Source organism: Macaca thibetana, chromosome 9 (genome assembly GCF_024542745.1).
Source record: "Macaca thibetana thibetana isolate TM-01 chromosome 9, ASM2454274v1, whole genome shotgun sequence".
NCBI lineage: Eukaryota > Metazoa > Chordata > Mammalia > Primates > Cercopithecidae > Macaca > Macaca thibetana.
In genome coordinates this window covers 101286043-101311869 of record NC_065586.1, presented here as the reverse complement: position 1 = coordinate 101311869, position 25827 = coordinate 101286043, and the positions used below count along the sequence as shown (strand labels likewise).

At 41.3% G+C, this 25827-nt stretch overlaps 1 protein-coding gene across 1 annotated transcript in view; it reads right to left on the bottom strand.

Moving 5' to 3' along the window:
• Positions 1 to 25827, bottom strand: part of SORCS3 (sortilin related VPS10 domain containing receptor 3) — a 612976-nt gene that overhangs the window by 98419 nt on the left and 488730 nt on the right. Inside the window, exons 9-13 of the mRNA XM_050804899.1 lie at positions 21772 to 21951; positions 12271 to 12417; positions 10607 to 10709; positions 5255 to 5331; positions 2283 to 2374 (exon numbers count right to left, since the gene is read on the bottom strand). Coding sequence (XP_050660856.1) covers positions 2283 to 2374; positions 5255 to 5331; positions 10607 to 10709; positions 12271 to 12417; positions 21772 to 21951 — 599 coding nt within the window. The remainder of the gene's footprint in view (positions 1 to 2282; positions 2375 to 5254; positions 5332 to 10606; positions 10710 to 12270; positions 12418 to 21771; positions 21952 to 25827) is intronic.

Here is a 25827-nt window from a genome sequence, read left to right as displayed (position 1 = left end):
CTGAGTCCTACCTACCTCTATCTACATTTTTGGTCTCAATCAAATAGTCTCCTGAACACCCCCTACATTACTTGAATTCTGGACTTCAGTCAAAGTTTTCTCTTTCCTTGGCTTGCCTCTCACCTCTCCTGTAACTCCTGGTATCCTTCTCTCAAAGGTCAGCCCTCATGCCACCTCCTGCACCAGGAGGTGAGAGAAGGCTGCCAGGCTCCTTACATACCAGGCTTCAGTATTCCAGCAATACACACAGTCGGCATCCTTTAGCAGACATTGCTTTCACTTCTAGTCATGCATGTACTGCCTAAACATCTTATCTTGAGTATAATCTCCTGGAGGGCAGGGACTATGTCATAAGCCTAGGTGTGCTTGTTATAGTTTATAGAAAATTAGCAGCCAGAACAGAAGAGCATCCATGACAGAAATCTAACTTGGTGCTGCCAGGTACACAGGTCTAGCCTTGAGAAAGGTATTTAACATGTTTGCTTTTTGATGCCATTGTAAGTGGGTGATAGAAAGGTACCTACATACATAGGTTGGTTAAGCATTAAATGAGATAATTCATGTAAATGGTTTAGAACAGTGCCTGGAATGTAATAATCCCTCAATAAATACTGACAGTCATTAATATCAAGCAATTCTAGTATTTGGATACTACCAAAAAACCATATAAATCAGTAGTAAAAGGATAATAAACAATTACATTGGGAACTTTTGCAAGCTCATCCTTGAGGTGGGAGAGCACTCCTCTTACAAATGGCTCCATGCATCTTTTTAACATTTATTTGCACAATCTCTCCATATCATAGTGGTAGAACTATTTCACTATATACTAGGTTGAGCTTTAAGAAACTGGTAATATTTGATCATTTTTGACCTAAAAATGGTGATTTCATATGGTTTCACTTAAAATGGTCAAATTGAGAGAATCCTTCTTAAGTCTTTGCCAAAGGGACTGAAGATTGGATTTGCCATTAGGGAATCCTAAGCCTTTCCTGATTAAGGTCTGATGCTTTCCAATAAAATTATTACTCTGAACGTGTTTATCGCCCAATATCTAAGACCTGGTAGTTAGGCCAGGGTCCACCTTCCTGCCCATGTGAATCTGACCAACTGTACTGTAGATAGGATATTGTCCACCTACAAATATTCACTCTTCCAAATATTCCCTTTGCTGAATCTGAAGCCTGAAATTCTTTCCCTTTAGGGCATAAATACACATGAGACTCAGCCATTCCCTGCCAAAAACACAAAACAACAACAGCAACAAGTTGTCGTCATCGTTGTCGTCGTCGTCGTCGTCATCATCATCATCATCTATTCTCACTCAACTCTGTCCTTGTGGAAGGTCTTGCATATACACCTTCAGCTCCATTTCATAATCTTACTCTTTGAAAGCAATAATCTATACTGTCTCTATTTCATTTCATTGCTTATCATCCATTCAGTCGTTTATTCGTTTATAAATCTATTACAGTCTAACTTTTATCCCCACCTCTGTTTCAATTCTACTCTGACAAAAATCATGAATAACCTCCTATATTGCTTAATCCTAGGTTGTTTTTATTCCATAACTGACTTGATCTGATTGTAGAATTTGATGCTATTAATCACCCCTTTCTTCAGCATTCATGAAAATATTTCCCCTGAGTTTCTATATTTTGGCCATTTCTATTTAGCCTGTCCCATAATTTCTTCCTGCACTCTGAATATTGGTTTTTCGGCAGAGTCCATAGGAGTCCCTGGTTTCTCCCTGTACTCACTCTCTTGAAGCACTGAGCCCACTACCATAGCTTTAACTACCACCTAGTGGCTAATGACTTCAAAGCTAAAGTGTCAGCCTAGACCATTCCCGATCTTCAGATATTTGACAACTCACGGCCATTTCTGCTGAAATATTCATAGAAACCACTAACTCAACTTCTCTAGAACTGAACTCAGTATCTGTTACATGTACTTAACCCTCCTCTTCCAATTTCCATCTCTCCTGTTTTGGATTACTGATCTTGGCTACTTGAACTGCAGGTCCTTCCTGCTGTCTTCTGCCTTATCTGACCACTCATTACCACCCACCGTATTCATTACCCCTCCCCATCTGAATTATCTGGCCTACTATTGCTACTTATGAGTTAGATGATGTAAAAGCTACTAAATGGATGGATGGATAAATAAATGGATGAGGAAATGTACAAATGGGTACAAAACCATGCAGAATAACTCATCACAATTCTCTCCACTAAAAAGCTGCTCATTAGCTCATTAATAGGGTAGGGAGCTCTCCTTACCACAAATGCCTGACTGGCAGAGGTGTGTGTTTCATGGCCACGAGGGCGCCACCCCAGTCTAGGAACCAGACATTGTACTCTTCATCAAAGATCTGGAACAACAACAACAACAACAACAATCATAGCAACACCTTACATTTGCATAGTGCTTAACAGTTTACAGTCTTTCACATACATTGTTTCATGTAGGTTCTAAGCCTTCCAACAGCACTATCAGATAGTTTTGTAAGTATTATCTCCATTTGATTGATGAGGAAATGGGATCACAGAAAACAAATAACTCTCCCTAGGCCACTCAAATTGCATTTCCAGGGCTCTTTCCACTATTAGTACTGTGAACCAGCATGCTACATGAAGGTGAGGCAAAAGGGTGCATGCTCAACTAGATAACCCAAAGCAAAGTATGACTTCGAAGAAACTCCCCTATCTTTCTAGGTAACTAAGTTACTACTCAGCCTTCTCTTCTTCCTCAGCTATTCAGACGTCTGCTAATTTGTCAATGTTTTATAGTGTTTTATAGTGTTGTTTATACATTATCTACGAACTTAAAAGACAATTTTCCACCAACTATGGTAAAACTAATAACTGATATAGCCACCACCTCCCTGCAAGTTGGATGAAGACCCAAGTTGGGTGTCTATAAGTCCCTACTCTAAGTAGTCATTGGAACACAGTATGTCCAGGGACCTAAAGTTATTCATTCTTTATTTCATCTATTTGTCTGTTACTTATCCATCCATTCACTCATTCATTCACTTATTCAGTGTTCCATCCATCCATCCATCCCTCCATCTAACCACAGGCATTTTCTAAGCACTAACTGCAATACAAGGTTCTGAGTCAAGAGAACTTCAGACCTAAGCTCACATCTATCAATGCTTATACGAGATATGACTTTTAAATCTTCAACCTTCAACAGGAAAACTATTTCTCCAGCAGAGAACTAATCTCAACTTTAGATCTTCTAGGGGAAAGTATGCTTGGAGAATTCCTACAGCACTTAACCATTGATGGTGGTTTATGCAGCCTAGATGGAGAAGTTGGGATGGTGGGTTAAGTGAAGAGGGCTATAAGAGGATAAGGAGGTACAGACAGATTTAAAGGGGGAATGGGTAAGAGGAATGGAGTCTCCTATATATATGCCCCAGGGAACCTTAGAGAGAAAAAGTAGTTTCTCAGTCCTAAACCTCTTTTTCTTTTCATATTTATCTTCAAAGAAAAGAAAAATGTCCCTATTTATGACGATCCTCAATGCACAAAGGACCTAAGGGTGATTCACTTATATTCCAGATATAAACATAGACTCTGAGTCTGCAATGCTAGGCTTTTCTCTCCAGAGCTTAAAGGATGGCTCTGTGATAAGCCACATAATGGAACTGCTGGGTTGAAGCCTAAGAATGAGGAACACAGGAGGAGGCACTGGGGAGGAGGGAGAAGTTATCCTCATCCTTTCCTCTTGATTTTACCATCTGGCCACTGCTCATTTTTGCCCTGTCTAGCACTGGAGTGAGAAAGTGGATTCCTTAGCTGTTTAAGAAAGGAGGAAAGAAAAAGTATTGACAACAATGGTCAGGTGAGCTACTTCTTGAGGTAGAGAGACCTCCAGAAATGGTTTGTCTATGAGGATATTTTGTACCAGATGAGTTTGTATTCCAGCTTCCACCGTCCTTTGGCTCTCATAATAGGTTATTTTTGCATTTTGAAGGGTATGATCTTATTTATGTATCTGTTCCCCAGTCACCGGATTATGACCTTGTGGGTAGGAACCTTATTCTTGACTGTGTGCCTTGCAGTACTTGACATAGTTGCTTTTGTCTCATAGGTACTTGGTAATCTTTACAATGCTGGTCGTGCTGACATGGGTGGAAATGGGGATGGTGATGGTGGTGGTGATGACAATCTTCACTAAGGGATCCAAACAGGAAATTATCTAACTAGAGTTCATATGGTGACTCTACCTTTACCATCAAGATATTCAGCGTCCTTCTCTTGTCTTCTCCATGGAGAAACTGTCTCACTTTTAAGACTTAGTAAAATGTCACTCCTCCTTATGATGTCTTTCCCGGTTTTTCCAGCAGGATGTATTCCTCTCTTTTCTCTGTGTGCTAATAATGCCACTAAAATACTACTACACCCTGAACTATAGTTAGTTGGTTACGAACCCATTTCTTCTATTTAATTTTGAGCTTTTTAAGGAAAGGGACTCCAAATTATTCAATTGCCTCCTGGAGCCTGACACCTAGTTGACATTGTATAAATCTATTTGTCCAATATAGTAGCCACAAGAGAGTATTTAAATTTAAATTAATTAAAATAAATAAAATTAAAAATTAAGTTCCTCTGACATAGTAGTCACATTTCAAGTGCTCCATAGCCGCATGGGCAAGCACAGATACAGAACTTTTCCATCATCGCTGAACATTCTATTGGACAGCATTGCTGTAAGTGTTTGTAAAACTGAATTAACGTTTCATGCAGTCATATATCTATTAAGCTGTTTCATACTTACTCGAGACAGTCTACACAATACTTAAACAACCACTGACTTCCATGGCTTTGTCAGTTTTAATGTTCTAATCCTTGCATTTTGTAGATACAGAAACACATCCCCAAAGGTGAAGAGAACAGCTTGCCAAGAGCTCTTGGCACACTAATGATAAAAACAGTTTTATCAGTTGTATCCCCAGCAACCAGCACAGTACTTAGCATCTGGACCTGTTTCATACATACGGCTGAAGGAGAGAATAAGTGAACTGGGAAAATTCCAGTTCCTCCTATTCCCTGCCCAATGCCCTTCTCATTTTACCCCATTACTCCTCTAACCTGCCAGCCAAATTGACCAAACTGAACAGCTGCTTCAAGTGTTTTGAAACTACAAAGTCATAATGAGATGAGAATCTATAGGACGGCGAGAGAGACTGGTAGAACTTACTCTAAATGCCTCCTCCCTTTTTCTCAATTCGCCCAGTTACCTGTCTCCATGTGTTGCCCCCATCGGAGGAGATGAACACACCAATATCAGTATATGAGAGCTCCGGGCCAATGTTGCCTGAAACATAAGCAGATCATTTGAGATTGTCAGGAGTTTACCAATTAAGTGTGCTTAGGGCTGGGGGAGCAGAGAGTAAAGGTTTTCTAAGTAATATTTACAGCTAATTTGTGCAGTTTCTTTCTTGGTGTCATATCAGAAGCCCAGCAGGAAGAAAAACCCAATATGGGAGAACATTTAAATAGTATGACAGAAGTGCATCATTCAATGACATGAGTCAAAGACTGAATATCGATTAGTTCAGTTCTCTTCAATTATTCACTCTGTATACCAATAATCTCTTACATTGCTCCTGACAGGTGTTCCCTGAAGGAAGCAAAGACTGGAAGAGTAGACACATATGGAGAAACTGAGCATAGGAGCCTGAGAAAAACTGGTGTGTGTGTGTGTGTGTGTGTGTGTGTGCATAACTGTGTGTCTGTGTGTTTGCAACTTGTCAACATGTCCTTTGAGTGCCAGGCAGTTGAGTGACCCAATGGCACAGACTATGTAACCTAAATTATACAGTGCCCAGAAGAAGATGACCACACTCAGCATACCATGGCCATCAAACATGGCAGGAAAAGAAGTCACCTGGCTTATGCCTAGACCGACCACACTTGCTGCTTCCATCCTTTCACACTCTCCTCTTCTCTCTACCCTTCTTTTTCTTCCCCTGGCACTCCATCACCTTGTGGCTATGCTTATTAAAAACAAAGTGGTCAAGCTTTTCTAGTCCATCTATATTGATTTAGTTTTCCCAATGGGCAGTCCTCTTCTCAGAGCCTAAAAAAATGCCCCCAACCTAATAGTGCTCAATAAGTAATTGTGGAATGAATGAATGGGAAAAATGATTGGATCATGTTCCAACATTGACGTGCACTTGAGGAGGTTCTGACAACCAGGAAGGAACCCTAAACATGTAAGAGTTTATGATATTGGCTGATATATTTTTTTTTAAATAGCAGGAAGAGAATGTTAGCTCCCACACATCTGTAGCCTAAATAGGAGCACAACAAAAATGCAATAATGAAAATGTTAATTGAGTTCCTGACATTTAATGCTTCAAGATGAGAAATTAAAGCCAGGCTACAGCTTGTCAAGCTCCCATCAGCATCAGGGAGCACACAGATAGCCAACTTGTTTTGAGACTCAAGTTTCCAAAAATAACCCCTGGGCTCAGGGTTCAGGGTTCAGGCAATAGGTGTGAGAGGAGTAGGGAGAGGCTTCGTGAGTATATCCATCGAGTTCTGCCTGGAATTTTGGATTCAACTCCCCAGATACAGGTTTTAGAAGACACAGGTGAGGAAAGTAAAGAGGAATGGGGAGGACAATATCAACCCAAGTTGCTTGGTGGTTGTGCTAACCTGGAGCATTGTGTTAAGAAGGATTCGTTGGTTTCAACAGAATAGAATGTGATGGTGATCAATAGATGTCTACCAAGGGTGACAGAGAAAGAGGGAGGCAGGAGCACAGTTGCTCCAGAGCTGTGTATCTTCCATCCCTGGCATGGCTTCTAAGAATCTAGTTTATCATCCCTCACCTTCCTTAGAAGCTGGTTCTGTCAACATCTTCAACCTCTCTTTCAAAGCTCGACTAGATGGATTTTGGGGGCCTTATGCTGGTAAGAACCCAAGGCTCACAGTGAACTCTATTTGTGGAAATATCGTCTGTCAATTGAAAAGACCCCTGAAAGAAAATGCTACTGATCACAGAGATCAGAAAGTTGGTTTCCAGATGAACGGACAGAAAAGATGTACCCAGGAGGAGTTGATCTTTGAACATGCACAGTTCCTAGGTGACTCTGTGGGTGATTTCTGATAGGAAGAGCTTGAGTTATGTTGTCAGAGAAGGAGGATTTGAAAAATGAACCTTGCTGGCTGAAGTGGAATTGGCGCTCAGCTAGTGACTTCCAACCACGTTGGAAGAAGGGGATGCAGCTGTTGCCCCCTTGAGTGGTATGATGAGAGAGGAGTGGGAGTGAGATGGAGAAGAAGAAGAACTGGGATCTCTTCTCACGGAGGGCCCATGCCCCTTTTGGAAGCTTTAAACAACTTCCTTTTACCCTCATTTCCTCCCAGTGCTATCCTTCTCTGCTCCTTAAATATTTTTGAAAAAAATAAGAGGGAGAGAATTTTGAAGTCCTCTGAGGGCTAGCAATGCTTCTCTTACCACCACTGATGCCAGAGGGATCTGCTGCCCATACGGGGTAGCTACAGGCTCAGTGGGGGAGGAAGCTGACAGTGTTCAATCAATGTGCCCCTGCAGGGACAGGGGCGGGAGGAGGGTTGCCACAGAAGGAAAAACAGGAGGGTGCAAACATTCAGAGTTTACAGGAAGCCTAGCAGAGAGTCTGGTTAGCTGTGGACCTGGCACGGAAAGGGGCTCAGAGATAGGTCTGGCTGAATGGCTACAGAACAGAGCACTAGAGGTGGAATCAAGGTGGAATCAGAGGGAGAGTGGGCTGGAACAAGACACCTGTTTCCACCTGCCCACAGTCTCTTCATCTCTAAATTGAGGAGGATAGTAATCTCCATTTCTACATTATTGTGCAGTTGTGCAATCAAGGCAAGGAAAGTGCTTTGCATGCTGTAAGGCACTGTGAGGATGTGAGGTCTTTAATACTAGCTTGAAACCACTGTGTTAAGGATATTAGGAACCCCAGTGTTTCTCTTGCAAAAGGCAATTGCCAAACTCTCCATACTGGAATTCCATCTGCCTTCGGAGATGTCCTCAACAGGAGTTAGAGATGAATCTCAGGCTATACTTTTACCCACGCAGCTTACCTGAGACCACATCTCAGTTCAAGGTGGGGAAAGGGAGTCAGCAGTGGAAGTGGAGAGAGCCCAGGGTAGCTGACACCTGAAGGAAGGTGGAAGGCACAGATGTGGGAAAGGACCCTGCAGAGGCAGGCTCCATGCAGGCCACTGAAGGTAAAATTAGCTGACTTCATAGTTATCTTCCTGATGGCAAATAACCTCCCAGGGTGACCAGAGCAAGCAGGGTAAGGAGAAGCTGGGTATGAAGAAGCATGCACCAGTGACTCAGCCCTGGTTTTTCATCAGAATCTCATCAGCTGAGTTATATCTCTCCCAAAAATCCAGGGCATGGCAAAAAGCCTCAAGAATTACAGGGGGAGATAAAAAGGAATTAGCAATTCTGATACATATGGACAAAAAAATTCAAAAATAAATCTTTAATGTCTTTGTGTTCGCTAATTTACAAAGTACTAATTGAGAAGCAATATGCTGGTCACAGGTAAGAACAACTACCATTAATTCTACCTTATGATGGTCTGAGCACTCTGCTGGATCTTTGGACACACACTTCCATCTCCAATTTTTACAACACCCCCACAAGGTAGAAAACATTCCAGTTTTACAGATGAGAAAAATGAAGCTCAGAGGTTAAAAACTAAGCCAAATGCACAAACCTAGTAAGTGTCAGGGCTCAGCCTGGAAAGCAGGAGGACAAGGTTCCTGAGTTTCTCTGTGTGCCTAGTGTATGCACAGGATTTATGGATTCTGTTGAAGGAGATGAGCACATTATATTCTTCTGATGTAAGAAGAGTTTTAACTTCTATAATATTAATGATGATGATAAGTGACATGTACTAAGTATTCAATATGTCCCAGGCACTGTTCTAAGCATTCTACTTATTTATTTCTTATTTATTGAGCCAGAGTCTCACTGTGTCACCCAGGCTGGAATGCAGTGGTACCATCTTGGCTCACTGTAACCTCCACCTCCTGGGTTCAAGTGATTCTCCTGCCTCAGCCTCCCTAGTAGGTGGGACTACAGGCATGCGCCACCACACCTGGCTAATTTTTGTATTTTTAGTAGAGACAGGGTTTCACCATGTTGGCCAGGCTAGTCTCGAACTCCTGTTCAGGTGATCCTCCTGCCTTGGCCTCCCAAAGTGCTGGAATTACAGGCATAAGCCACTGCGCCTGGTCATTGTTCTAAGCATTTTAAATTCATTGCTTAATTATATCCTGCAATTATATTATTCTGGTACTATTATGCCCACTTTGCCAATGAAAACACTGAAGTTCAGAGTGGTCAAGCCACAAAGAACAATACCTGGCTACACACTAAACATTCAGATAATACTAACTTTTATTATTCATCCCTACTTTTTGATGTAGCTTCCAGTTCAGCCCTGGGCCTCCTGTAGGTCTTGAGGAGAGGCATAGGGTCCAGCAGCCCTTGAGTTGGGAAGACCAATCCACATGGATTGCAGAGTTTGAGGATCACTCCTCCAGCCAGGGGAATAGCAACAGGGCCTGCCCTCATCTCTCCCCAGCCTGGGCTCCCTGAAGCCAGTGGTGTTAAGCATAGTTGCTCCCAACCATCTGGGGTCGACAGGAGTTGACTGAAATCCTAGAAGGCTATGCCAGCTGTCAGTCCGATGAGAGTGGTTGGTCACTGGTGGTATGTAAAAGCTCACACAGTTGGAGGCTTGGACAAGGAAGCCATGCCTAGAGAGTAGGAACTCCAGGGACCAGAGCTTTGGGTTGATGAGAGAAAACAGAATGTACCAGCTCCAAAAGTCACTGTGAATTTATCTGCTTTCATTAGAAAAATAAGCTGACCAACACCAGAGCTCTAACTTCTAAGATCAGCAGGCTGCCTTGCTTTATGCCATCAATGTATTCCTGAAAAGGTGTATGGAAATGCAGTGCATGCTAATCAGAGCACACTCTGCCGAGACTTCAGCTTTCATCTCGGAGTTGCTTTATCTTCATTTCCGATTGATGCTCAGTGGACACTGATTCCAACAATACAACCTTAAGTTTTTCTGCCCTTTGCCCTCAGGCTCTCAGCCAAGTGGTTAATCATGTGTAAACAAGCCTTTACATGCACCAGAGACCTCCTGATTAAAAACAGCGCTGGGATGGAACCCTTTGTAAAGAATCATCTGTGTAAAGAGAAAACAACCCCAACTTATTTGGTGAGCTAGGAAGTTCATCTATCATGTTTTCTTAAAGTGTGGATTCCTATTATAAACAACCATTCTGATTGGTCAGTTTACTTTGAGAGAAACTCTGGCCTCTTGCTAAGCACAGGGGACTGCTCTGTGTCCCCGGGTAAGATGCATGAACTTAGGAATTACAAATGCCTGGAGCTCTTTGCATCTTAGGTTCTTGGATGGGTTTTGGGGAATCCTGCATATTTTCTGGGGAGAGTGCCCATAGCTTTCATCTGATGCGGTGAGTCCAAGATCCAAAAATAGGTGACACATTTATTCTAGATACTCTCAGTACGGAAGAAGCCCAGGGAACGTTTTCCTTACCTGTAGCCACCACAAGTCCTGGGGCTGTCTCCTTGCTAGAGATTCTTCCTGAGGAATATGGATTTTCAGAGAGCTGCAGGTGCAGATGTAAGGAACAGAAGGGCTAAAATGGAGAAGGAAATAGTTTCATTCTAGGAAATTCCAGACACCTGTACCCCTGCCCCACTAGAGATGGGCTTCCCTATGTTCAGCTCCCAGAAATAGCAAGGCATTGGATGGTGAGTCACACAGTTTTGGGCAGAAGACATCCACACCTGAGACAGCTGGCATGCTCAGATTAGAAGCTCCACTGAGTACCTTCCATAAACGCCCTCCTGCCTCTGCCCCCTAACTTGAATCTTATGCCTTTCCCTCTCTTCCTCACCCAACCTATCCAAGGTCCAGTTCATGGCTGGCTTTATGAAGCCTCCTTGACCATTGCTTCTACCAGGATGACACTAACATTCTTGCATTTCTGATCTTGACCATCGATTCTGCTTCTTGGAGCTCTAAGGGCCCTCCGGGAGGAGTGAAGAGGGGAAGCTATGTGAACTAGGCCAGGCCCTCCACCTTCTTCAGCCAGATTGTCTCCATCACTGTTTTATGTATTTTGCTCCTATTTATAATTTTACTTAAAATATTTGAAGCCATCATCTAAAACCTATATAAGTCTGTGTTCTCTATTTATTCACTTATTTATTCATCTATCCCCATTGGAGTGTTCTTAAAAGGGCTTGGGGATTTACAGAGACATATTCTGTACAATAAATACAAATAAGATGAAGAAATAGAAAGAGAAAATCAGATTAAAATAAGATGAATCCATGGGTAAGGTTTGAGGGAAAAAATATCATGCTGTGACCAGTTCCTAGAGGTAAGCAGGCATTTATCTCTGACCCTCCTAGTACCCTAAGCAAAAATTATATGGAATAAGGCTGAAAATTACAAAGGGAAAGGGTGCCATTTGCCATATTTACCACTGTAGTCCCAATTTTTAACATAGGGTCTAGAATATGATAAGTGGTTAATAAATCTTTTCGAATAAGTGGCAAGAGGTAACTTTTTGCTCAGAAGAAACTAACCATTTCTGGGACCTTAAAATTGTTTCTTACAGAGGTCCTTATTCAGAGGGCACTGAGCGTTGTGGATTTTATTGTTAATGAACCGTCTTGCCTCCTCACACAGAGCAGAAGCACCTGGAGCCAGAGAAACCATCTCACACATCATGTCTTCCATGGTGCCTACCCCAATATTCCATACAATAGGAATCCTCGAAATGGACATTCCAGCCTAACCCCTCCCCCCACCGGAATCTCAAAGCAACTTTTGTTTGCCTCAACATCTAGCAAGAATTTACCAAAACACAATGCATCATGTCAGTGTCAGTTAATAGATGTATTACTACTACTGATCTGTGCCTGGGACCCTTGGGCACAGGCTCCTTCTCTTATATGTTTCTTTGCCTTACTACGAGATGGAGCACATAGTAGATCCTCAGTAAATGCCTGCATAATTCAACTGGTGCTGCAGTCTGAGTCCACGGACCAATGCCCTGCAAATTTTAGAAAATTACTGCACTGCACCACCTGAGTTCCTAAGACCCTCTGATGAAAGAAAACCCTTGACACAGCTTCCCCAGGTGGCCAGCCTGCCCTGTGAACTTCCCATGAGGCCGAGTGACTGACCAGCAGGCAGTGCACCAGGCTTCCTCTCAGGTCCACATCTGGAGCTTGCAGCAGGCGCCAATCCCTGCCTTTGTTGTAAGTGATGTATGTCTTCACCTGGTCGTCCACCTTCTTGTTTGCCAGAAATATCCCTTTGATACCTGCTACCTAGGAAAAAAGGTAAGAGATGGAGAACCATGCTGGGCCAACATGCCTGTGGTCTTGGAGAAGTCCTTAGAGAAGACCCAGAACCTCCCATGGCATGTTGGGGTTCCAAGCAGGAAAAGAAGGAACATGATAGAAAACATTGAATGCCATGTGGTCTCTGAAAAATGTTTAAAAAGTTCATCTCTGAACCTTTTGTCACCCCCCTAGATGTCCCTTTCTATGCTTACCCATCTGCTTTTTCCCACTTTGCTCGTCTCTGTACTTTATTCCATAGGACTTTATCTTTAATTAACTATTAACATTCCCTCTGAGGTGGGAGTGGCTGACAAGAACCGAAGGAGTTACCCCTTCTAGCAAATAATGTGTTTCTGCTCAGGCGAGGCCCATAGATGGGTATTCCCTAACGGTGGAAGCTGAGGCACTGTGATTAGTAGTAAGGAAGATATCCTGGGGCAGATGATCCAGCTTGGAGGCCTGGCATCTGTCTCTTTCCATGCCACTAGCTCACTGTGTGACTTTGGATAAATCCCACATCCTCTGTGGGACTCAGCCAATGGTTGCTTCGAAATTGGTGGAATAAGCCTTCTTCTTCTTCTTTGTCCCAATTGGCTGGCAAAGGATCCCTGAGACTATGTAAAGCACTCACCAGTGTTCCCATGTTTTGAGATTTGCAAGCCTTTGATATTTTGATAGGAAAAGAGCATCACCACAAAACAAGCAGCCAGAGGATTAAAGGAGATTTATCACCAGAAGGGTTCTAGAGTAAGTACAAATTCTACTCAAACTTTTGTTCCTTATATTCTACATGATGGGCAAGAAAAGCAGATATTTAGAATGACAACGTCCTGCATCAAAGAAAGATACCCTTAACTCTTTTTTCCATAGAAGTTATAGCATGTTTCAAAGGCAAATAGCAAATAGCATGTTGCTAAAGACAATTCAATTAGTTTAAATATATATAAACAATAGGTTCAATGGCAGGTTTTGTGGGTGATACTCAGATATCTTTAAGTTTTAATTGGATTTATCCCACATTCTTCCAGTATCATGGTTAACTGAGGTTTACTCACTTCGGAGAGAATGGCAATGGGAGAAAAGGTCAAGAGTTTCACAGAAGTGAGGCTTTTTTTTTTTTTCAAATGACATAATTTAATTGATGAAATAAAAAGTCTTCTTTTCTTTTTTTAAGTAACCTGATTGGCCTTGAAAGAGAATGTTGGACCAAATAAGAATAAACAAACAAGTGGACAGAGAATGTCAGGAGGAGAATAGAATTATCTGGAAGGACACCACCAGGGGAATTTGACAAAGGGCCAACAATAGAATTGATTAGATTCCTACCTGGAACAGTGGGTAGGTAAGCAGAGAAACCAAGGTAGGGGAGGGCATAATGCCTGAGCCATGCCCTCGCTAGAGACCCCCTCCCTGCCCTAACGGCTTAAAGTCAGGGCCATTTCAGAAAGGACGGCATCTCAAATGCTCATCTGGGAGCTATGAGCCCCTCAGATCATCTCAGTCTTTAAAACCAACTGCGAAGGTGCATCTCCTAAACCTGAACACTAGTCATTCCTCACAAAGAATGGAATCTGAGATTCTCTAGAACCTTCTACCTGATGGAGGCTTTTCAGTGTTCTGTTTAGCCACAGAGCTGATGCCTTTTCTGTTAGACCACCAGCTAATGATTCCAGAGAACTCACTCCCCTAAACCAGTTACCCTCTCCCACATATACCCAGGGCCTTGCTATCCACTTCCTCAATGAAAATATTTGGATCAGACTCAGACACCTTGGCCCTGGTTCAGTTTTTCCCGGGGAGCTACTGTGGCCCCCTCTGATGCCCCCAGCTCAACGCATCACGGAAAGAATTCTAGCCACTCAGCAACCTCTTGTGATCTTCCGGGTGAGCAGGTTAACAAATTAAACAATCATTACCATTACCATTACCATGTTTTCCCACTGAGTACACCACCACTTGGACAGGTATTTTCTGTGTGCCCCACATATTCTGAGAACAAAACCAGCAGAATGGGGACTAAAAAGATGTAGCAAGGACAGACTCCCAGGGAACCCACTTGCAGCTCTGAAGGTGTTTCTCCTGCAGTTGTACATAATGCTCCAGCAATCTCCTTCCTGCCTGCAAGAAACGGAACATTTCCCACTTGTGTTTGGATAGTTCAAAGCCCTTACATTATTACTGAATCGCTTTTTGGTTTCATGTCTTGTATAAACGGACTGTAAGTTTGAAGGGTACTTGGCTTTTGTGTGTCCTAAGCCAACAGTTTTTACTTTTTGACTGCAATCCAAGTAAGAAATACATTTATGTTGCAACCCAGTGGATTCATACCCATATATGCATGAATGTGTACACTTGTATGTACACATATACTTCTAAGACAAAAGTATTATGAAAGACTACTTACCCTCACTAAATGCAATGTAAAGGAATTGGAGAATGAGACATGCATTTTTACTTGTCTTCATCCAAGGAGGTACAGAGCAGTGAATTAACTTTAAACATACTTCCTCCCACTGTTGTTTGAAATCAGATGTTTGGCTACTGCTGATTATTTCAGCAGTCCGGGGGGAAGGGTACCAGCCTGTGATGGTGCCCGCAGAAGAGGACAATACAAGGTGTCCAGCATGTGTGGCCCACTTTCCCTCTGGGAATCAATTTGAGTACAGAGGGAAACTGACAGCAGGCCCCTTGGCGGAATGCTGAGTCCAGGTGGCATAGTCATCTGTTGGTCACCTCCTAGAGACCTCAGGACAAAGAAGCCAGGGCTTTGCTGAAAAACGCAATTACCATGATCTGCCTTGGGCTGTCCCTAGAGTCCCACCTGTGGTGAGGGGCTGAGGAAGGTTGGTTCAGGGAAAAAAGTCCCTGTGGAGTCTGTAAGCAGCTGTCCTTCTGGCCCAATAAGGGTAACTGAAAGTCATGATAAAGCAGAGAGAAGACGACAGGCTCTAGGGAGAGGAAAGGCAAGGAAACATCAATAAGATGGTCAAAGAGACCAGAGTACTGAGACTGGCTGGGAAGTTTCTTTTTTCTTTTTTTCTTTCAGATGGTGTTTCACTCTTTCACCTGGGCTAGAGTGCAGTGGCATCATCTCAGCTCACTGCAACCTCTGCCTCCTGGGTTCAGGCGATCCTCCTGCCTCAGTCTCCTGAGCAGCTGGGATTACAGGTGACCGTCACTACGCCCAGTTATGTTTTTGTATTTTTAGTAGAGAAGGGGTTTCACCATGTTGGCCAGGTTGGTCTCGAACTCCTGACCTCGTGATTCACCCACCTTGGCCTCCCAAAGTGCTGGGATTACAGGCGTGAGCCACCGCGCCCGGCCTGGAAGTTTCATTTTATCCATCCAGGTATACTGGGTCCAGTTATTTAGTCACTGAAGAAAAGCAAATTGCACCCACAATGAGTTACCACTAAATCCCTATCGGAACAGCTATACACACACACACACACACACACACACACACACTCTCTCTCTCTCTCTCTCTCTCTCTCCCCTCTCTCTTTCTCTCTTCCTCTGAAACGAAGCAAGTGTTGGTGAAGATGTGAAGCAACTGCTACTCTCGTACCTTGCTAGTGGAAATGCAAAATCCCACGGCCACTTTTGGAAAAATTTGGTAGCTTCTTATAAACATATACTTACATTCAACTCAGCAATCCTACTCCTAAGTATTTACCTATGAGAAATAAAAATTTATGGTCATGAGAATGTTTATAGAAATTTTATTCATAATCACGCAAAATTTTAAAAAGTAACCTAAACGGTCTTCAGCTGGTGACTGAAAAACAACCTCTGTCACATCCACACAATAGAATGCTGCTCAGAAACAGGAGGAACTGATGTATTCCACAACGTGGGTGAATCTCAAATGCATTATTCTAAGCGGAAAAAAAGTCAGACTGAAAAGGTTACCTACTGTATCATTCCATTTACTCACCCTCTAGAAAAGGCAAAACTAAAGACAAAGAGAAGTCAGGTGTGTGTTTGTCAGTGACTTTGGGGTAGAGAAGGGTGGACTACAAAAGGGCAATAAGGGAATATTTGGGGTAATGGAACTGTTCTATGTCTTGATTGTGATTTGTGCACACATTTACACAGCAGAATGCGCAAATCAAAACTCACAGAACTGTATACTAAAAGGGTAAATTTTACTAAACATAAATTATACCACCATAAAAAATGCAAAAAAAAAAAAATGAATAATGAGAAAGCCTAAGTGGTTTGTCAAGCAGACGGATTTCTTGAAACGCAGTACCACTAGCTGTGTGATCGGCGCCAAGCCACTAAATTCTCCGCATCTCTGTAATCTCACAGGCACAATGAAGAATGTGATATTGTGACAGATAAATAAGAAAAAAATATGTAAGTTGCTTATGATTGTGCAATCCAAAACAGTAGCTACTGACCACATATGGCTACTTGAAATGTGGCTAGGGGGACAAAGAAACTAATTTTTAATTTTATTTCATTTTAACCAATAGAAATTTGAAGAACTGATATCCAATTCAGTTACTGGCAAACTTTTAAGTTTGTTGAGAATAACTTGGGTACGTGAATCTTCTTTTCTTACTGTAAATTTACGAAATGTTAAATACCGATCAAGTATTTCTGGTGAAAATTTAGCATATAAATTGAGATTCATGAGACATGTAAAATATATCCAGGATTTTGCAGACTTATTATGAAAATTAATAGGGAAAAAATATAAAATAACTAAATAATTGTTTACATTGAATGTATAGTGAAATGACATTTTAGATACTTTGTTTAAATAAAAAATATTATTACAATGAATTTTGTCTGTTGTTTTTTACTTTTTAAAATGTGGGAAGCAAAAATGTGGAAGTGTGTATGTAGCTCACCTTATGTATTTATTTGACAGTGCCGGTCTAGGGCATTGCCAAGTATGCCGTGGTTATTATTATAAGGAGTTTTAAGTTAGATGCAAAATATCCAGGAGAGCACTGAAGAAAATGTATCACACCGGCACCTCAGAGAATGTTGCCACAGTATAACTGTGGGTGTTGGAAAGAATATTTGTTTCTTGATTTATTAGGGAGAGTAATTAAAAAGAAATGTAGTTTATAGCTGGGGATGTGAAGACAGTGCAATAGAGCTCTACATGAAAAGAGTGTTATGAGAATAATGGTAAGCACACACAATAGGCTACATTCACTGTCAATACCAGCCTTGTTTTGAAGGAGTCGGCTTGACACCACCTCAAAGAAGAGATCGATTTTTATTTGGCCTTCAAGTGTTATTTTCTCCCCTAATTATGTAATTATAGTCATGACAATATTGTACTTTGAAGCAGGAATTTGAGAAAGAACAAGCAGGAGAATCTCTCTACAGCAGGAGACAACTCCAACAGATTTGAAAAGGAAATTATCTCAGCCTTGTTAGATTTTGGGGGAGTTCCGTGGGGTTGATCTCCATTGGTTCAAGGATATTTCAGTGCCAAGACTTGCAAGGTGAATTCCCAAATAAGTTCTTGTTTTCTTTGTCTCCTCTCCGTTATCAAGAAGAGGCTTCAGAGGTCCATGCAGAAGATGGAGTGATATACCTGTGGCTTAAGTGGTCAAGGTCAGCCCAAGTCACCTGTTACCTGAAAATTACCTAAAGACATCTCTGAACCTTTGAGTCAAGGGGAAACAGGTGTAATGTCCTATTCTAATATAAAGTTACAAATTAACCTGGCACAGAGGAGTACATCACACGTGCAAATAGTTTCTGGGTATGCAAATATGAGGGGAAAAAAGACGAATACTTACTAGCCCATAGAATAAATGCCTGAATCTTCAGTCAAGCTTTTTAGCAGTATATTTACAATCTCCATCCCCACTGCTCTACAAGGTCACTCAACATTCATAAAATAGGATCCCTACTCATTCGACTCTGGTTCTCTTCTTATTTCCAACAATTTGTCTATAATTAAGCCAAAGTCATCTATAAGTCTCTCCAAATTCCTCAAGTTAGAATTATCCTTTTGTGACTCCATAACCTGGTAGAATCAAACTTCTAATACAAGTTAGACTGTGATAATTACCCTAACAGAGTCACTTGTATCACTCCAGTAATTATGAATCTCATGTACCAGTCCTAATATCATCAAACAAAATACACTCCATAAAAGTGTGCTAATTTAGCTGAATTGAATGTGAAACCTTACTGGTTTTCTCAGTTGCACTACTCATGGGTACTCGGAGTCCAGAAAAGTTGTAGTCTCTTTGCTAACTGGCCATATGGTACATAATCACAGTTTCTGTGAGAATTTCCAGTAAAGAAGGTTAAATTCTAATGACCCCTAGAGACCAATTAAATTGAGCTTTATCTCCAAAAAACAGAATGTATCTCCAGGTGCAAAACAGCATTAACCTCTAAAAATCTTCAGTATGGTCACGGTCTAGATAATGTCAGGTTCCAATTTATTCACTTGATATTACATGTTTTCTAGAATCTGAAATTCAGCTACTTATCCAGCCCTCATTCTTGTCCCTGACAAGCATCTATTCCACACAATTAGCCTGTCTAGCTTACTTTCTCACAAATCAGCACCATCCATTCAGTCCTTGGCTCATTCCATTCCTATGTTTGGAATGTCTCCCACTTCTTCACTATTTCCTCCCCAGAGCAAAAGTCCTGATGGTCAGAGTGGTAACATTGAGAAAAAGAACTGCATGTGCACAGATCATCCCCATACCCCTGCCCTTCTTTTAGGGATCTGCCTGCAAAGATCACATCCTTTGTACATCAATGCTGCAGTGTCATAGGAACAGGCTTCTATAAGACAGTCTTTGATTTATCATTCCTGCCTGGGACTGAATGGATGAATTCAATTCTGGGGTACGGTATTATCAATCCCACTTCCTTGTGCATAATTTTTGAAAGCAATAAAGCTGTGTTTGATATCCATTTGTCTTGCCCTTTGTTGCTGTCCTAATTGGTTCCAGCATTGGCCAGGTACATAAGGAACTTTGTTTACTGACCCCCTCAAAACCCAACAAACTAGATTGCAAACTCTCTGAAGGTAAAAATAAGTCATAACTCTCCCACCTTCCTCATGGGCTTGAACACAAAGCAAGGATGCAATCAATCCTGCTAAAATTGAATGGAAAACAAGATCAAGAAAGCTGGTTTTTTTTTTTTGAGTTGCCCTGTCTGTTATGTCTTCTCTATAGATGCAATGACACCATGCATTTTTTTTTTCTTCAGTAAGACTGAAAACACAAGACCAACTTCTGTGGAAAGAAAACAAATTGCATGTATCTGGGCACATTCTTCATTTTGATTCATGCTTCATCCCATATCACAGTGTTGCACTGTTGTAAATGACCAAGGAGTTTCAGGCACCCCTTCTTAGAATAAGAGCAGCATAGTGGCAAACTCATCCACTGTACCAAGAGGATCAGAGACACCAGAATTTCTTGACTGCAAGGTCATCTGCAGCGATGCCCACCCTCCCCTATTTGGGTCTGATCACAGAGACATGAATCACAGTCTTATCTCTACGGCTTTACTTGTACAAACACGAACTTGGAATGGCCTCAGTCCTGGGAACATTAATTCAAACCCTCCCACAAGATGTGACTTATTGTCCAATAACAAAGGTGTATTTCTGCCTCCTAGTATGATTAGAGGCATAGAAATGTAAGCTTCCCAAAGGTATTTACTCCCCTTAGTCATCTCTACTAGTCTCCACACTTCCATAAAAAAATATGGAACATTTCCCAAACTGGGACCTTGTTGTTTAAGGGAATTACTTCAGCACTTGTCAGTTACTCTCTAGGAAATCAGGGTATTTCTACTGATTTTGTTTTCTGCGCAATGACATTCACTCCTTGTTTTAAAATGTACATTCATTTGTCCCATGCCTTTATGTTATCATCTCTCTGCCTAACAGGACAGGTGCAATCTTAAATATTTCTACTCCTCTCAGTGTATTAGTCGGTTCTCGCACTACTATAACAATACTACGAGACTGGGTAATTTATGAAGAAAAGAGGTTTAATTGACTCACAGTTCTGCATGGCTGGGAACCTCTCAGGAAACATACAACCACAATGGAAGGCAAGGGGGAAGCAAGGTATGTCTTATATAGTGGCGAGAGAGAGAGGGAGCGAGGAAGTTCCACACTTTAAAACCATTAGCTTTTGTGAGAACTCACTCACTATCATGAGAACAGTATGTGAAAACCACCCCTATGATCCAATCACCTCCCACCAGGTCCCTCCCTCAACACGTGGGGACTACAATTTGAAATGGGATTTGGGTAGGGACACAGAACCAAACCATATCACTCAGTAACTGAATAGCCAACTTAGATACCAATTTAGGGCTGCTGGGACTTTGACAGGCACTGCTCAGAGGAGACCACTGTAAAGCAGAAGCCCATGCATGTAGCCACTTCTACTCCTCAAAAGGAAAACCCACAAGGGAACAGCTCACCCAGCTCCAAGGCCACCACCCAGAATAGACAACGTATGTCTTTCTATGAATGACCTCAACCATCACAGTCTGTATGGGTGTGGCCACTGGTTACTAGTGAATACTGGATAATGAGACACGCCTTCATTGCTCAACTCAATCCTTCATATCCAGGTGGCCAGTCAAATTCCTTCATTGGATCTAGGACTGTCAAAGGTCACACGGTGCCACTATAAAAGGTACCACATCTTTTAGGTCACTGAAAGTAGTTTATTTTTTTCTCTCTTTCTCACTACAGTTACTACATGGAGTCACTTGGTTTCCTAATTACTCTTTAACTAGTTATCACACTTTTTAACAAGCTCAATATAAGTGACACACTCCTGTCAAAACCAGTTTTTTACCCTGCACAGATGTTGGCATCTGGTGGCATCTTAGAAAAACTCTCATTCCCACCACTGATATTCACTTTTATTTTCCTATAAAATTTGTTCACAAAACAGGACTTTCCAAGTAATTTAAGGCACATAAATAGCACTATTCCCTCCACTCAGGGTCCACAAAAGCAACACAGAGTTTACAAAGCTACTGAAAAAATCACCTATGCCAAGTACCTTAATTTCTGTCTAGTAATCAATTGTTTATACATACAGGAATACTAACTTTGTTGAGTCAGTCACTATACTAGATGCATTACATCTGTCATCTCTCATCTCACAATAATCTCCTTAGGTAAATATTTTATCTCTATGTTACTAGAATTGAGGCATATAGAAGTTAAGTCCCTTGCCCAAAGTCATACAATTGCTAAGTGGTACAGCTGGAATCTGAACCCAGAACTCCAGCGCTTGTGTTTATACCATTAAAATTCAGGAAAAAGATAGGTCCAAGGGAAGGACAATTTTGGCTACATACCTCATACAATTCAATAATGATGTTCCCCATTAGACCTCTGCTGCTCTTGATGTTCTCCATGGCCAGAGTGAAGTAAATCCCACGCGTGTCTGAGATGTAGAGGTTGTACGTGTCGTTCTGGTTCCATTCTTGGACTGCTGCAAATACTTGGTTCTCGTCTGTACTGATGATGTGCATGTCCTGAAAGAAGATGGAAGGCTTAAAAGGCAGCAGATCTCCGTATCTCTCTGCCCATTGGGATGCCAAGCAATTACTATGACTTATGAAACTGCTGAGAAAAAGCTTGAGTTATAGGCAATGTTAAACAATTCCATGTTGAACCAAGGCTATAAATTATGAGCTTCATGATTTCTGTTCCTTGCTAAGTGACAGCAAAATGGGTGTTAGGGGCTTTGGTTGATATCATTTCCTATGGCTTCCAAGGATTCATCTACTTTCATTTTTTATTGTTATACCTAAAATTTAAGAGTTAGTGCCAACAGAGACAGACACCCTTGCCCAAGGAAGCTCACGCATGCAATGAAGACACAGCCTATCTTGTCATTAGATATTCACTCATGTTTTTAAATTCTGTAGTATGGTGGTTTACACACTTTTCTTTAGAATCTTCAGAGTCATGAGGATTGCAAGAAATGTGGCATGGAGGTATAACCAATGAGTGGAGCTCTAGACCTGCAATCCTGTTTCAATCAGAGCAGAACCACTTGCATCTGCTGTATACACTGGAGTTCTGTGTAATATTTTAGGAGTAAAAGGTAAGAGAGGTTCTGCTGCCAATAAAATTATATTGAAGATCACTGATATAGAGAAAAGGATACTCAACCTGGAATTTAATGTTCTGGGTCAAAATATAAGCACTGCTATAAGTAAGCCGCATGATGCTGAATGTGTCAGTCTCTCTGAACTTCAATTTTCTCACCTAGTGAAGAGGTTGGGCTACCAAGAAAAACATCTATTCGGGCACTATTCTAAGCCATCTAAATGTATTTTTTCTATTAAAAATGAAAATAATTTTGTGAGGGGAGTGGTATGATTATTTCCATTTTACTGAAGAGCAAACTCAGGCACACAGAAGCTTACCAGTCTATTTCAGATTATATGGCTATCGAATGGCAGAACCAGGTTTTGAACCTCTGTGGTCTGACTCTAACCTAATGGATGGTTTCCAGTCATCGGATACATAACCTCTAGATTAGAGATTTCAAACTAATGACTCATGAAGTAAATATGAATCACAAATGTTTAGCTTGGCCATATTCTGTACTGAAAACCAGAGTCTGTGGTCTTTCAGATGGAGTCAGGACCCCGAGTTAGGGTCTCAGCCCTCTATCTCCATATGTTCTTATGGTCTGCCACTTACATACTGATGTTAACTTCCTGGTCCCTGACATCATTTAGTTTTAATCCTGGACTGGATCATTTTAATTTTTTTAATTAAAAAAATTTTACACACAGGGTCTTGCTCTGTCTGGATCATTTCTAAAATCAAATCTAGTAGTTTACAATACAAAATAATTTATAAAAGTCAGTTTGCCTGTGTAGGTAGGCACTGTACAAATATTATCACAAATTTAAGCCCTTACCTAGAGAACTGACACAGTCAGGAGGACATGGATAATCCTTTGCCAAAAATGGAAGTAGCTAAAAACTGCATAAACATACTGGTGTACATGCCAAAGAGTAATAGACAGCAGAAGGAAAGGCAACCTTGTTGCTGTGGTGAAAAGCACTGGTAAAAGGATGATGGGGGATTGGAGCTGACTGTAACTTAATAATCAGGCAGGGTCTAGCCTTTACTGTGTTTGACCAACCTTTCCTAGAAACCTTTTCAAGTAAAAAGAAACAGCAATGTCTGTAATGTCAGCACCACAGAGAGTTCCTCCAAGATGATTTACAAAGGAGTAAACCCATTTGATTTGGGCAACCTGGAGGTGAGAGAAGTAGAAAAGCAAGTTCTGGATCTTTTTATTGAAGATTCTTTGTCAAATCTCAGCCCCTGGCCTTGAACTCTCTAGGTCACCTTGACTAAGACCTCACTTGCTCATTTGTGCTTACACACCTTGTAGAATTACAGGTTCCTGCTGAGCTGCTTGAAAATGGAAAAAAAGCTTACTCTTAAAAACCATGTGAGGAAATCGTGTTGTGTTGGTGTGGAATGAATGCCCAAGAACCCAGTAGGAGGGGAAATCGCAGCTGCAGGAAATACGAATTAAATTCACTTACCCTGTTAAAAATGCAATAGAAATGCCTGGTTTTTCCCAGATGTTTTGGTCATAAAAATGAATGAGCTAAGTTATTTTAGACTAAACTAATGTAAAAGAAATGGGAAAAGAACAACTTAAAACACCAGGGCATGGTCAGGATTAGAGGCAGCCAGGTTCGCTGTGAGTGCACATTAGGTTAATACAGTCCTGGGGCTGTGTCACCTGGTGAACAAGTGCTCCAGGCTCTGGAGTAAGACTGCTCTCTGATTTCCAGAATTCTGACATACCTGTTTGAGAATTCCTTAATTTGCCAAAGCTAATAAATGACATTACTAAGATATAAACCTACAACCTAATCTTAATTTAAACCTAATCTTAATTAAGAAGCTAACTTTTAAACACTGTATCAGTGGGGGATATAACTTTGGTGTGCATCAAAATGACCTAGCAATCTTAAAAGCATGCAGACTTGTGCTGAGAACATTAACCTAAAATGTACATACAGAAAACCTGGCTGTCTCTAATCCTGGTCACTACCTGAGATTATAATTCAGTATATCTGGAGTAGACCCTTAGATTCTTCCATCTGAACAAGCCCTCCAGGTGATTCTGGTGCATCTAAGTCCAGGGAATCACTCTTTGAAACACTCTGAAATACATAACCTCTGTCTAAATAGGTCTCTATGGTTGAATGCGGTCAACCAACAATAACTAGAACATTCAGTCTTCAAGAAAAAGAAAAGTATAATTAGCTAAAATTGGTCCAATAGAGACCCGAACAATAATGAAGCTTATTTCTTGAACTGAGTTACCTCAGTCTAGCTCCATAGCGTGTGTCCTTGCCTTACTTGTTGGTCCTGAGAACATGCAGGGAAAAATTTGGTGCTAAAGAGAGAAATCCAAGGAGGGAAAATGCAATAAGACTAAATTTAGACTGGGACTTTACTAAACTTGGAACCTGAAAAGCATCAGACATAATCACATACATATTTATATTTGGAAAGCAATTATAAATAACATTCCCTGTCCGCTCTGCCAAGACAATAATTTGGGAGAGTTATGATTGCTTTTGAAAACTAAAACCTGTGACTTCTTAGGTGAACAATGGTGAAAATACTTCATTGTTATTGAAGCATTTTCGTATAATCTGGGCCCCATGTAACTTTATTTATTATATAAATACCGTGTTATTAAGCATCTGCCATGTGTCAGACAATGGAAATAGAGAAAAAGTAAAACCTGCCCTAAAGAAGTTGTCCTCTAATGGTGGAGACATCACATACTCTAGTGGCCTTTCTCAAATTTGACTAAGTGCTATAATAGAGGTGCTAAAAATGGTGACTGGAGTACAAACGCTTACAGGTGACAATCAGGACGGAATAATCAATGAAATGTGTGGGAATCTGTATCACATAAAAGCAGTTTTCCTCTGAAGGAGGTGAGGCAGACAGTGGCTACATCGTAAGGGGTAATATGGCACACCTAACTTTTGCCCAAAGAATAGCACAAAATTATCACAAGATTTTAAGCAAGAGAAAGACATGATTAGAATTGATATATAGAGAGATTTAGTTAGAGAGGATGGGGATCCTTGCATGATCAAATTAATTGTGGAAGCATTGTGAAGAGGGGCCTTGAGAGGGGCAATGCTAGAGGCAGGGAGAAAGGCTTAAAAGGTCACAGCAACAGACCAGATAATAACTCAGGAGGGCCTGAACCAAGGAAGCCGGTTCTCCATGAGGTCTCCAGGAGATAGACTGGTGAGATAGTAAGGAGGCAAAATCTACAGGGGGAGAAGGGAGTAGGACAAATACATAATGCCTTAGATACGTGCCTTATGAAACTCCTCTTT